The 15,397-nt window shown below is 35.5% G+C and overlaps 1 protein-coding gene across 3 annotated transcripts in view; it reads right to left on the bottom strand.

Moving 5' to 3' along the window:
• Positions 1 to 15,397, bottom strand: part of RC3H1 (ring finger and CCCH-type domains 1) — a 75,171-nt gene that overhangs the window by 33,823 nt on the left and 25,951 nt on the right. For all 3 annotated transcript variants that reach the window (XM_065936084.1, XM_065936085.1, XM_065936083.1), the window contains exons 2-6: positions 9,810 to 10,180; positions 7,500 to 7,620; positions 6,556 to 6,795; positions 5,880 to 6,055; positions 4,608 to 4,808 (exon numbers count right to left, since the gene is read on the bottom strand). In XM_065936084.1, the coding sequence (XP_065792156.1) occupies positions 4,608 to 4,808; positions 5,880 to 6,055; positions 6,556 to 6,795; positions 7,500 to 7,620; positions 9,810 to 10,040 (969 nt within the window). In that variant the 5' untranslated portion in view covers positions 10,041 to 10,180. The remainder of the gene's footprint in view (positions 1 to 4,607; positions 4,809 to 5,879; positions 6,056 to 6,555; positions 6,796 to 7,499; positions 7,621 to 9,809; positions 10,181 to 15,397) is intronic.

Below are 15,397 nucleotides of genomic sequence, written 5' to 3' on the forward strand. Positions count from 1 at the left end.
TGGGTTTGATTCCCGGGTTGTGAAGATCCCCTGGAGAAGGAAATGGCAACCTACTCCAGTATTCTTGCCTGGAGAATTCCATGGACAGAGGAACCAGGCAGGCTACAGTCCATGGGATTGTGGAGTCGGATATGACTATGCGACTAACTTCCACTTTTCACAACTAAGGGTTCTTACTTAAAAACATTTATCTGTGGTTTATTAATATAGAAGAGGGCTGCTCTCACCTTATGAAACAGACTGCATTCTGCCTATGGCATGTGCATCTTTCTAAATAAACTTACTTTCACTTAAAAAAAATACATGTATGAAACTTTTTCTCCCCCACAGGTCATTTTTTTTTTTTTTTTGAGGTTGGAATTGCTTTTATTGGGGCGAGTGCAGCAGGCCTGCTGTGGTCAGGTTAGTGTTCTGCCCTCAGAGGCAGCCGAAGCCGGGTACCTCCACCCGCCACCCCCCTGGGTTAGTGGAACATGCAAAGCTCAGTCAGAGGGTGGAGGCAGGGGTAGAGCCGCCAGGGCCCAGGCGATGGAGCAGGAGTGGGCGGCACCGGCCGGCAGCCTGGTTGGCACGGACCGCCCCATACAGGTCATTTTAAAAGGTAAATTTTAAATACCATACATTTAAAAAAACATGGAGCAACACAACTAATCATTTAAAATGGTGACATGCCCCCAATGTTCATCACAGCACTGTTTATAATAGCCAGGACATGGAAGCAACCTAGATGCCCATCAGCAGACAAACGGATAAGGAAGCTGTGGTACATATACACCATGGAATATTACTCAGTCATTAAAAAGAATTCATTTGAATCAGTTCTAATGAGATGGATGAAACTGGAGCCCATTATACAGAGTGAAGTAAGCCAGAAAGATAAACACCAGATAAAAGCCAGAAAGATAAACAGTATACTAATGCATATATATGGAATTTAGAAAGATGGTAACAATAACCCTATAAGCAAAACAGAAAAAGAGACACAGATGTACAGAACAGACTTTTGGCCTCTGTGGGAGAAGGCGAGGGTGGGATGTTTCGAGAGAACAGCATCGAAACATGTATATTATCAAGGGTGAAACAGATCACCAGCCCAGATTGGATGCATGAGACAAGTGCTCGGGGCTGGTGCACTGGGAAGACCCAGAGGGATCGGGTGGAGAGGGAGGTGGGAGGGGGGATCGGGATAGAGAATACATGTAAATCCATGGCTGATTCATGTCAATGTATGGCAAAAACCACTACAATACTGTAAAGTAATTAGCCTCCAACTAAGAAAAATAAATGGAAAATAAATAAATAAAATGGTAACATGCCTTTATTTCAATTTTTTCATCTTTGCATGTTTTTCATATACTTATAATGGGTTATTTATAAACTTCTGGATTTGTTTACCATTAACATTATAACAAAGATATTTTTAAAATATCTAACCATCTTTATTATAAAATACTTCAAAGCAATTGTCTAATATAATTCCTGTGCATCTATCACTGAGATTTAACAAAAATATTTCACTAACACTTTTAAAAAGAAATTTAATGCTATTTAATAGCTGAAGAGAGTATCTGTCCTGACATAACTGCAATTTTATTGGCCATGTAACAGTGTTCTTAGTAGATGAACATTTACTTCTTTAACCATCCCCATATTTAATAATTTTTTATAAATTATTTTATTTATAAAATATTTATAATTATTATTTATAAATAATTTATAAATAATTTAGCAAATAACACTTTTGAGTTTGTAACTTTTTTGAAAGTTTGGATTATTCTTTTAAAATAAATTCCTGGAAATAATAACTCTGGTAAAGGACAAGAATATTTTCAGGTTCGGGGACTTCCCAGTGGTCCAGTGGTTAAGACTTCTCTTCCGATGCAGGGAACTAAGATCCCACATGTGAAAGTAATAGAACACTATAAATCAACTATATTTCAATTTAAAAATGGAAAAATTTGAGGCTTCACTCACAAATTAGTTCCCCAAAAGTCTGTAATGTATTTTACAAACCATCAGCAATGAATGAGAGTATATGTTTCTTTATAGTTTAACAGACAGTATTTGTCATGTTACTGCTTTAGATGTGTATTTATTATTGGGGCCCATTCTACCCCATCCATTAGATACATTTCCTCTTTGTGAACTCTAAATTCATATTTATTAATTTAGTATGGTTATTGATTTTCTTGTCACTTTTAATAAGTTCTCTATTTCCATCATCCAATACAGTAGTTATAAGTGTTAAATAGCCTTTAATAGTAAGGCTATTAAAAACTTTAAGTAATAGAAAAATTTTAGTTTATCAGTTACACAAGTTACATGTCAAGTGTTTAATACCCAAGTATGGCTGTTGATCACCATATTGGACAATGCATATATATAGAACATTTTCATTATCACAGAAGTTCTATTGCTCTATATACTAACAAGATGTCACACTGCAAACTTCATTTACCAGTTTGTTGCATGAAAGTTTAGGACATTAAATTCAAATTAATGCTCACGATGTGAACAAATTATTACAGAGTATACATTTAGGTATATAGTCCAGTTCAGATAAGAAGATTAATAATCTCCTACTAGAGTTTTCACAAAAGTCAGTCAAGTTTCTCTTCAGAAGTAGAAACGACCTCCAAAAGATCATGATTAAGGTTATAATCAATTACATAATTTCACACCTAGGAATGGCAGGTAAAGTTTTGGTAAAGGTATCTACAGGACAGAACAAATAATATATACTGAAAATTATGCATCACACAGTTATAAAACACATTTCCTAATTTTCCTTTGACATCAACCTACTACTTATTTCAAGAATTTTATCTTTAGGAATAGCAACAACAAAAAAAGGGTGGGGTGGGGTGGGAAGAATAGCCTGGAAAGAGGTTTGAGTGGTTAAGAGTCGGATTCTTGAGTCAGAGCGTCCAAGATCAAATCCAGCTCTGTCACTTATTACCAATATGACCCTGGAGAAAAGTATTTAACCACCCTCTGTTTCTGTATAAAAGGAATATTACAGGGCTGTTGAGAAGATTAAATGAATTATTTAAAACTGTCTGAGCCACCAGGGGCTCCACTACCATGGCCAGGGTTTAATCCCTGGTCAGGGAACCAAGACCCCACAAGCCATGTGGTATGGCCAAAAAGCAAAACATTCTAAGCAAAGTAGTAACACATTAAAATAAAAATAAATAATTAAAAGTACCAGACACACAGTAAGCTCTCAATAAGTGTTAACTATTTTTTATTTAGGCTACTCTTACATACTCACATTTCTTTAAATTAAATATAGGGTGGACTCTCACATATAGTCTCATTTCTATGGTTATAAGTGTTAGGTAGTTAGAGTAGGGAAAAGGAGTCCAAAATGGCGGTGGCTAAAAGACAGGAAGGGAAAGGCCCGCGAAAATAGAGCAGAGGAAGGTCAAAGGAAGGTCCGACTCCACCGGAGTGAGGACTTCAGGTAGAACAGCACTCCTGCCTAGGCCCAATTTGCATAGGACAGGCCCAGGGGGAAGAAAAAACATATAAAAAGAGGAGCCAAAGGGCTCGCTCTCTCCCGCGCGATGGGGCGCTCTTTCCTTCGCGTCTTTGGATCGATGTGCCCTCACGCCTCGAAGATGGATTTTCCCCCTATTATCTAAATAAAATAGAGCTGTAACACTGAGCTGGAACACCGAGTTATTTAAGAGCTATAACACAATCCGTTCGAGACCTGAGAGCTATAACACGGTCTGTCCAAGACCGGAGAGCTGTGACCCGCCAAGGGGGCTTTAATGTCTGTCACTCCAAATTTTTGTTGTGACGAGACAAAGAACCGAGGAGCATACGCTCACCTGACGTAAGGATTTAAGATAAAATAGCAAAAATTAAGGAAAATAGTAGAAATTTTTAAAAAATTATTGAACACAATATATACAAATGGCACTTAAAGACTTTTATACAGCACTTTCACAAATTTCATGTTGAATTAAACAAAACTGGCTTAAATATCACTCTATAGCTTTAAGAGAATTAAATATAGCTTTTAGAGTCAGAAATTTTAGGGATCTGACCTAAAATTCATGTGTACTTAAAGTGATCTTTTCATAAAAACAAAAGTAGAAATAAACTGAAAATCTGATCAAATTTAGAATGGTTGGTAACTTATTATGTGAAATTTTCCTCGCTGAGAGTCACAAGAAACCTCAGTGTACACATCTTTCAGGCTATTAAATAGGTGCTCCAGGAAGAAGATAAAAGCATTGAGAAAATGAGTTTAATGAATATAGTGATCAAAACTCAAAGAAAAATAACAGTGAGAGAGGTGATGAGAAAATACAGACGGGAGACTCTCAAAGGGATGGAAGGCAGCACTGGATAAAACTTAAAACACTGATTAAATCAATTCTTATGTAAGCAATGTCAACTATACCTCAATTTAAAAACCTTTATATGAACAAACTGGTGTTATGGTGACTAGTTATGACATGACACTCAGCTATAGAGAATATAATTTACAAGAACTTGATATACAGAATTCATTTTAATACATATTTGTTAAATAAATGAATTACCAAACTCCATGATTAGTCCAAGAAATAAGGAACAAAAAAAGAGTCTACCTTGTCAATAATGGACTGCATATGAGATTTGTGAGATTGGTCCCCATACAGCAAAGAGGACCACTGGTCTGGTGCAATTCGTAAGCCTGCTTCCATAGCAATCTGCACTATCTGGGAGTCATGTTCTCGCCGCAGAGCTTCATAGGTTCTAAATTCTTCTTTCAGCTGCATCAAAGAAGAGTCTTCATCACGTTTGGTGACCTAATAAGATATATGTAATCTCATAATGAGTCAAGTAAGAAACAAACTGTGTTCATATATTCTAAGACCACATAGAGACATGAAAATACTTTGAAAAGAAGAAAATTCTCACACAACTATTCTGAAAAACACTGTGCCTTTTTTAGTTTGAGTGTCAGATGAGGGGATGCGATGACCTCCTTATAGCTTGTTATCAATTAACAATTTTTTAGATAAGTTCCCCTGGCCATGAAGTACTTGTTACGTGTTGTGTCAAAAGCAAGAAACCTTGACTTTAAGAAGTAAGGAAAACAAAATGAACAGTAAGAGACACATATTAGACACCAATGTTTGAAGTAGTGCTGATTCAATCTGTCATACAAAGGACTATGTTCTGTGTTACTGCATATACTAAAATCAAAATGGCAAATGGAGCTCCATTGCTGTATATGTGGAATTTCGTCAGGAGCAAATAGCCACATAAAATGCTCTCCTGCTTTAATGACTCTCTCTTTACATCAATTCTGTTTGTAGTCTTGATGGAAAAATGACATGGCTTTATAGTCTCTTCAAATACAAAAATCTATATGCCTTGATTTGATCTATGCTGCTCAATATCTAATATACAAAATTCAATGCCACAAGATTTAACTTTAATAGGACACCATCTCCCTGGAGAAGGGAATGGCAACGCACTCCAGTACTCTTGCCTGGAGAATCCCATAGACAGAGGAGCCTGGAGGGCTATAGTACACAGGGTTGCAAAGAGTCAGACACAGCTAAGTGACTACATCTTTTTTTTTAAGATTTTTTTTCTTCTTTTCTTGATGAGGACTATTTTTAAAGTCTTTGTTAAATTTGTTACAATATTGCTTCTGTTTTATGTTTTGGCTTTTTGGCCAGGAGGTCCGTGGGATCCAACCCACACCCCCTGAATTGGAAGAAGTCTTAGCCACTGGACCATCATCTACATTCTTTAAAAGAAAATCTGCTAAAATTTTATGAAAAGATACAGGCAACTTTATCAAACTCAAGTTTTATGACTTAAGTCTGGGGAAAGGAAGTTTCCTTTTAAATTGAAAGTTACCATACCTTGAAGCAGGAGGCTCTATAAAGGAGCTGGACAACATGCCCAATGCTAGTTTTAGATGCTTGAGGAAACCGTGGCTCCAATCTTTGCACCACAAAGAGAACCAATACTTTTCTAGACAAAGCAGAACCATCTTCTAAAGCCAGGAGAACCAGCTTTAGGGCTTCCTCCTGCATTGCTAGGAAAAGTTGAACAAAATCAAAATTTATCATGTACAGATAAAAGATAAATCCATTTCTTAGAAGGGCAATATTTAATAATTTCTACAGGTACCACTTAATCAACAGGCAACACAACAACCACCAATATTCACAGCTACACTTTTTGAATCATATGGGGACCATTTTGTATTGCACTCCATATATTTAAGAAAGCAGGTTAATACAGTTAAGGAAAACCTCTATCAAAATGAATAAACTTTTGGCATTAAGAGAAAAGTTTTAAGTGTACTGAAAAACTGACTTGGCATTACCCAAGTCATGATTATGGGAAACTAAGTGAGACATTAGTTGATAACAACAGAATCCTGCAGAGAACTGACCTTTTTATATCACCTATAGTGCCTGGTGGGCTGCTGTCTATGGGGTCACACAGAGTCGGACATGATTAAAGCGACTTAGCAGCAGCAGCAGCACAGTGCCTACACTATACTTTAAATATCAAATTTTAATTATATACCTGGTCCAAGGAACTGGCAGCCTCTAGCTCTGACTGCTGCCCAAAGATTGGAAGAGAGTTGCTGAGGATTCTGGTGTTGGAGAATGAGCTCTGTAACTGTTCGTTCACCTAAAGATCGAGCTGCCCTCATGGCACGAATCCTGCCTTCTTCTTCCACTAGTTGGCAGTGGACCAGCGTCACTAGCTTCCTCTGCATTGGGCGACTCAGAACACTCTGAGTAGTACTATTCAGACCCACTCCTTTAAAACAGAAGAAAGAGTTATTTCTAGGTTTCCAATGCAATTTTGGAGTCCAGAAAAATTTCCTCTAATGAGCTGATTGACTTACAGGTATACGGAACAGTTCTGGATTCTGTCGGGATATTTAAATTAAACAATACAAATCACATAAATGAAGCCCAGTTTGTAGTTTAAAAGTATAAAAGTTGTTAACTGCATGCAAATGGAATACTCACTATGACATTAAATATATCATTATTCATTTTAATCATAATAAAAAAAGGCTAGTCAATATTAATTAAAAATTCATATCTTAGGTCTTAGCAGATTTGGTACATTTCATAGTGGTTAAGCTCACCTTTTCAATGAAAACAAGCCATTATTGGCAAGACAATAATGGTAACTTCCAATTGTATTGTATCCCCAACAGCACACCACACAAAACTGGATAGAAGGCAGACAATTCAGGGTTGTCAAATGATACAAAGCCCTTCTGAAACCACTAGAATGTTTATACCTACTTTTGCAACCCATTCAAAAAATATTTCCAATAAACAGTATCTAAACTTTAAATTCACTACTTTATTTGTTGTGGTTTATAATGATATTATTTAGCATCAGTGGGTTTGGCTTATAATAAATGAATGAATTTTGTTAACGCAGCCCACAACTTTTATGGTCACAAAAGCATCTTTGATGAACATGGATAATTTCATCCAATTTACCTCTAGCACTGCTGAGTGGTTTCAGGTACAGTGCTAATTCTTCTACACATTTCTTGGCTTCCTCATAATGCTTTGTATCTTCAACCCCACTACACAAAGTAATGGGCTGCTGCTCAGGAACCTAGAGGTCAAAAAAAGGGTGTCTGAGTGCTCACTAATTAATTATGATCAAATGCTTGTTGAGTATATTTTATGCACTCCTACTCTTCCTGGTGGTTCAGATGGTAAAGAAGCTGCCTGTAGTGCAGTTCACCCAGGAGTGCTAATGTAGTGCGGGAGACCCAGGTTCAATCTCTGGGTTGGGTAGATCCCTTGGAGGAGGGAATGGCAACCCATTTCAGTGTATCTTGCCTGGAGAAGCCAATGGACAAAGGAGCCAGGTGAGCTACAGTTCATGGGGCCGCAAAAAGTCGGACACACTGAGCAACTAACACTTTCATTTACACTCCATCACTGGCACTCTATCAAAACTCCCATTAAATTTACTGAATTTTTTCAAAAAGATCTTTTCCATACATACATACAAAATTATAGCATTAAAAATTTTTTGTTTTATTTCTGTAACAGCTTTATTGAGACATAATTTGCATAACATATAATTGACCCATTTAAGGTATATATCCAATGACTTTAAGTATCTTCAGTTATGCAACATCAAAATTTTAGAACATTTTCATGGCCCCCCAAAAGAAACCCCACAGTCATGCCTGCTGTATTTCCCCTCAAACCTCCTCCAGTTGTAGGAAGAAACTAATCTATTTTCTGTCTCTCTGGATTTGCCTATTTACAACATTTCATATAAACAGAATCATATAACTTCCAAAGTAGCCGTACCATTTTGCATTCCCACCAGTAATAAATGAAGAGTCTCTGTTGCTTTACATCCTCACCAGTATTTTGTGTTGTGTTTTGAATTTTAGCTATTTTAATTCATGTGTAGTGGTATCTCGTTGCTGTTTGCACAATTTTGAAAGGTTATGTTTTGTTTATACTTGCTATAAAATGTTGGCTATCTTTCTCTTATTGTAAAATATATCTCTGCAGCTTATTTACTTTATACATAGTAGTTATACCTCTGACTGTCATTTTAATTTGCAATTCTTCAGTGACAAACAATGCTGAGCAAGTTTTTATTTGCTCATTTGCCATCTGCATATCTTTGGTGAGGTGTTCAGATCTCTATCCATTTAAAAATGATGTTCTTTTTATAATGGAGTTGAAAGAGTTCTTTATATGTCCTAGATACATGTTTCTTCTCAGATACATGATTTACAATTATTTCCTTCCATTCTGTGAGCTATTCTCTTACTCTCGTGACAGTGTTGTTTGAAGCACTACACTTCTGGTTTCATTTTTGTTTTCTGGCTGCAGCTTGTGAGATCTTAGTTCCTTGATGAGGAATTGAACCTGGGCCCTCAGCAATGGAAGTGCAGAGTCCCAACCACTGGACGCCCAGGGAAGTCCAATAAGTTTTCCTTTTGAATAAGATGTTCTAGAACTGCTCTCTTTATCCCCAGTATACATAGTATCGATTTTCCTTACTTTTTATCCACTTACAGGAAGACTGATCCAGCAAATATTAGTGGTACTAATATTAATATAAGTATTAATGTCCAAGTTCTAGTATATTTATTCAGAAAATGATTCACAGTAAACATATGACACTTCAGACTCACACTATGCAAATCAGTGAGGGACTGTTTAAGTGAATCATATCTATCTCTGAAAAGCCTGCCCTCCTTGGCTTTGTGAAACTTTCTGAAGATACTACTCATCTCTAACTTAAGAATACTGACACAAGACTTTCAGAGTATCACCTTCAGAATCACTAATTTTTATATTTTATGTATTTAAGGAGCATTTGCTCCTACTCTAGACAAAAGGTTCCAAAGGTGGTGTTCTATAGTTTTCATCACTTTCTGTCTTTCATTTCAGTTAGTACCTACTAAGTAAAATTGTCTGAAGCAGCTTCATTTTTCTTATTAAGTAAAATGCAACTGTTTAGCAAATAATATCTTCCCCAATATTAAGAAGTCCTTGTGACTTACCTCTGAGGTTTCTCTAGTGACCTGAGAGCTAAGGTTGTTGAGAAAATCTGACCACCAGATTGAGTGTTACTGTGCAATGACTGAGAAACACTGCACTACCACAACAAAACCTAAAGTACTGAAATAAAAGGATCTAAACAGTACTGAACAGAATTTTAGCTTTTTAAATAGAGGGCAATATTACTCAGTCTTAATCAGTTTCTCTCAGAAGGAAAATACACATATACAGGCATTTAAAAATGTAATAAGTTACCCAACTAACCTGAGCACCCACTAGCTGCAGCAATGCTGAGTTCACTGGGAGGAGTTCAATGTCTGTATTGATAGTGGTCTGGTCAAATGGGCAAGCCTTGCGGTGGAGTTTGTTCAGGCACATCTTGCAGACAGTATGGCCACAACCCAAACTGATGGGCTTTCGAATTGTTTCGTCAAAAGTCTGAGTGCAAATTGGGCAGGAGAGGAAATCTGTCCACTGTGGAGCTTGTACAGGCATTGTTCTGGAGTTACAATTTACTCACACACACACAAAATCTAAAGCAAAGATTCCACTGGAATCAAAATCTTTGAAAAAAGTTTTTTTTTTTTATTAAATATCTTCTGTAAATACAGTCAGCACATAGTGTGAAACATAACCTGAAAAACAAAGAAAGAAAATGACTGTCTTTCTTTACTGTACATTCTCACCCTACTACCTATAACATTTCATGCCACATTTATATCAACAGAGTCTACCTGTTTTGCATTTTTACAAAATCAGAGCCATAATAAAACACCTAGTCTCATCCCTTCATTTTAGAGATGGAGAGTAGATTTTTCCTCAGAAAAAGGAAGTAATCTGCCGTAGGTGACAATAACAAAGTTGGATCAAAGATTAAGTCTCTCAATTTATCTAAGTTTGTGATTGTTTTATATTTTAAAATTAGACTTAAGATAGCTAAGACTACTCTGATGCATACAATCTGTTCATCTGTGAAAATTCATGAAGCTCTACACTTAACAATGTATACATTTCAGTGTATGTTATACCCTAATAGTTTTTTTAAAAACTGGCCTAAAGTAAAAACTACCCTATAATATTTTTATCATCAAATTCACTGTGGATAATGAGATTAAAAAGCAATTGTGGGGTTTTTAATGTTTATCTTAAGAGTTTTTTTTTTAACTGGTAAATATCTTTAAGCCTCTGTTATGGCTTATATTTGCTGCTATAGTGTACTGTGTTATAACATAGTTAAAATGATTTATTTCAAAAGATTTTTTAAATTCCCAAGTTTAAGAATGATAGAACAATACAGTTAACCAGAACATATACACATACAGTCAAATTTTACTGTCTATCCACTACCTTTCTGTAGGGGATAAAAGTCAAATTACAAAACTCATCACCTGTGTCTAACAGAAATTTTCTTTATGTATAAAATCTAATCTGAAATTTCTTGCACATATCTTAAACAATACCTGCTACACTTACTGTAACCGTAGTTTCTAAAAAATGAGAACTGATGAACAGAACAATAAAGTAACACAGTAATACATGTTTTTAAAGATTTGATTATGCTCCCTAGAGACTGTTTATGGAAGAAAAGAAAAACTCATCTAAGCCGTAATTAATTAGAAAGGTAAATTATCTACACATTTTATTTTCCAAGCACATTTAATTCAGGTTTTACTTAAGTAATTCAACCTTAAATCAAGCCCATTATGGAAAGAACAATTTCCATTAGTATGCTAAAAAATTTTATCCAGTCATTCAACAAGTATTTTAGTAAGCACTGCTAGTACTGTGTACCAGACTCTGAATTTTTAGGGAAACAATGAATCTCTGTAGTATCTGCCTTGTGAGTAACCTGAGCTTTGTCTGGATTTTTGTGCTATCAAATAAATGGATAATGGGGAAAAAAATGTAAGAACCTAGACAGTTAACAAGTTAATTTCATATGTAGATCTAAAATTAAAGTTATTTGTGTATATGTTCAAATGGCCCGTGCAAAAACAGGACAGAGTTAGTAAAGAAAATGCCCACATTTTTATTTGTATAATTAATTATAAACATTTTAAATAAAATGTACCTGCAAATAGAATGAGTAGCTACAGGCATATTTACATTAAATCTTTATTACTTAATAAAAAGAGACCATCATCTGAAGTGCTAAAAAAGAAAATGAAGTTTCTAATTACTCAATTGTAGAGTCAAATGCTACAATTTGCATGGGGTTGTAGAATGCTCCAAAATAAAGGAGAAAAGTGCTTAAAAGACATAATATTTAGAATGAGAACTGGTTATTCGTCAGAAATGTTTGCTGAAGTTGATTAAGTATCATCCAATCTTTTCTATAAATTAGCATGCAGCTTAAATTAATGCTTAAAAAGAATCTGATCTTAACTTAAACCTTCACAGAGTAAATGGTTCCTTTCTTTTTACCAGTATGGCTGTGTAGAGAACTTAACATTTGTTAACTAATCATAAAACAAAGTTAAAACATGGCACTTTATCCCCTTAACACTATAAAACTACAGAAACCCAAAAGAGAACAAAACATAAATGCTTTATTGCACAATCACTATAATTTTTACTATTTATACATTATGTGCCACATACTGTAAGTGTACTAAATGCTTTACATAGAACAAAATGATAAAAAGTAGGTAACTACTGTTATCCCATTTTACAGATACAGTTGACCCTTAAACAACATAGATTTGAATACCAAGGGTCCACTTGTATGTGGAATTTTTTTTTCAATAGTAAATACTGCAGTTTTACAACGACCTGCTTCCCTGGTGGCCCAGATGGTAAAGAATCTGCCTGCAATGTGGGAGACCTGGGTTCAATCCCTGAGTTGGGAAAATCCCCTGCAGGAAGGCATGGCAACCCACTCCAGTATTCTTGCCTGGAGAATCCCACGGACAGAGGATTCTGGTGGGCTACTGTCCACGGGGTCGCAAAGAATTGGACACGACTGAGTGACTAAGCAGAGCACAGCACAACCTGCAACTGGCTGAATCCTGCAGAACCACAGATAAGGAGGAACCACACACATGGAGAGCTAACTATAAATTAAACATAGATCTTCAACTGATTGGAGGGTCAATGGAGTTCAACTGTCAACTCCATGAGAAATGGAGGTTTAGTGAGGCTGAATAAGCTAAAAACAAAAAGAGGTGCAATAATAACCCAGATGTTATTGTTTAGTTGTTAAGTCGTGTCCTGCTCTTTTGCAACCCCATGGATGGTAGCCCGCCAGACTCTTCTGTCCATGGGATTCCCCAGGCAAGAATACTGGAGTGGGTTGCTATTCCCTTCTCCAGGGGATCTTCCCAACCAGGGATCAAAGCTGGGTCTCCTGCACTGCAGGCAGATTCTCTACTGTCTGAGCCGCCAGGAAAGCCCAATATGCATCATATGTAGATTTCATAACAGAAAAAGGAAAAGTATAATCACATATTCTGAGACTAAATTCAATATAGTACAATTGGGAAGCTTAAAAAAAAAAAAATCAAAGCTACAGGAAAGCCAGAAACAAAACAAAAAATAAAAGAGAGCAAGACAAAAAGATATGAGGTTAGACTAAAGAATTAAAAGGAACCAAAAACTATAGGATCTTTTAATTCATAACCAGTAGCTCATGGTAAAGAATCCACCTAAAAAGCAAGAGATTTTCCCGGGCCAGGAAAATCCCCTAGGGAAAGAAATGGGAACCCACTCCAGTATTCTTGCCTAGGAAATCCCATGTACAGAGGCGCCTTGGCAGGCTATAGTCCATGGAGTCACAAAAGAGTCAAACATGACTTTGCGACTAAACAACAGTCGTATCTAATCATAATGTTAAGGCACTGAAGAGGCAGGAAATGATCCACTTCATTGTTTTTTAAAACAAGGTATGCCTACACTATCAAAACATGCAGAATAATTAAAAAGAGAATTAAGCATGTAGAAATGCTAAGTTAAAGCAAAACTTTCAGATCAATACATATGATGTCATTTGGGTTGGGGGAAAAAACCCTACAGTCTTGGTATCAATGAATATAAATGGATAGAAGAAAAAGATACAGAAAATATCTAACAAACTTAATAGCAGTTACATAGTTGGGCAACTTACAGAATGTATACAATCACAATTTACTTATGTAAGTACAAAAAAACTGAAAGAATGAAAACAAGAGAAGATAGACCACATTTAGAACACAAATAATTATTATAAAACTATTAAAAACATTTTAATAAATTGATCTTCGTTTACTACACATATTTGGATAGTCAAATCATCAAAATTACTTATTAGTTCTTTATAAAATTCATTAAAAACTCCTTTAAGAACTTCTCTAGAATTTATGCTTCAAAGAACCAGTAAAATTTACTACTTTTATAATAAAATGTATCATTTCCATCTGTATTAACCTAGTAAAATGAAGTATATTAATTGCTAACCCCTCACACATTCCAGTTAAGTAGCTCTTACAGCATAACAAAGTTGACAAAATTATCATTCAGAATCAGCACCCAGCTCTTTACAAAAAATAAAAGTATTCTTCTGACCAAAAAGATGGGTTTGAGAGACAAGGAGAAAATAGTATTTTAAAAGTTTGACTTTGGATAGAAAATTTAATGAATAAGAATAGTAAGTCAATCTTTGACGATTCTGTTTCAATCAGCAAAATCATAAACCAAAGCTTTTTTAAAGACTCAAACTGGCATTAAGTTGTAGTAGGTACAAGAAGAATTTCCACTTCCTCATTCTTTAAACATCTTTCTCCAAAGTAATCTTTTAAAACACTGTTCGAGTTTCTCAAAAGACAGTTATTTACACCATCTTCAACAACAAAACACATCTAAACCACAAAGGACATATGACTTTGTGAATATAATAAACATTCTTTCAATCAAGAGTAAACATGAGACACTTTAATCATAACAAGCAAGAGGAGGCTGAGAAGACAAAGGAGCTGTAACTGGACAAAGAAACAGGAATTAGGTGACTTTGTTGGAATTCTAGATGTGTCCAAAGAGATTACTGCAACAGGTGAGCACCTGGAATAAAAATGAAAAAAAATAAAAATAAAAAAGTAACAGGAAGACAGTGCCACACCCCACCTACGGTGACTGCGCTGGTGTTTTGGTCTCACCACTCCAGTGAAATAAATGGCTCTTCTCAACATCACCAAGATCAAGCCCTGAGCTTTTGGAGTGGGAGCACTGACTCCAAGATCCTAGAGTATCAGAGAATCCACCCTAGGGAGTATCAAATAGTGAGAACTCCCACAAAGGAAACCACAAGTATTCCTTGTGAGGAAAACACACGTATTAAATGATACATTAGATGAGATGGATCTCATTGATGTCTTCAGGACATTCCATCCAAATAGAGAAGAATACACCTTCTTCTCAAGTGCACATGGAACAATTTATTAGAAAATTGAAATAATTATCAATCATCTTTTCTGACACAACACAATGAGACTAGCTATCAATTACAAGGAAAAAAAACCTGTAAAAAACACAAACACATTGAGATTAAATAATACATTTCTAAATAACCAACAGGTTACTGAAGAAATCAAAAGGAAGATCAAAAAATTTCTAGAAACAAATGACAGTGAAATCACAACAACTCAAAACCTATGGGATGCAGCAAAAGCAGTTCTAACAGGGAAGTTTACAGCAATACAATCTTGCCTCAAGAAACAAGAAAAACATCAAATAGACTAACTTTACACCTAAAGCAACTGGAAAAGAACAACAACAAAAAAACAAAATTAGCAGAAGGAAATAAATCATAAAGATCAGAGCAGAAATAAATTAAAAAGAATTTAGCTTTATTAATCTTTACTAAAGATGAATAAAACTAAAAG

The sequence above is a fragment of the Muntiacus reevesi genome, chromosome 5 (assembly GCF_963930625.1).
Source record: "Muntiacus reevesi chromosome 5, mMunRee1.1, whole genome shotgun sequence".
Classification (NCBI taxonomy): Eukaryota; Metazoa; Chordata; class Mammalia; order Artiodactyla; family Cervidae; genus Muntiacus; species Muntiacus reevesi.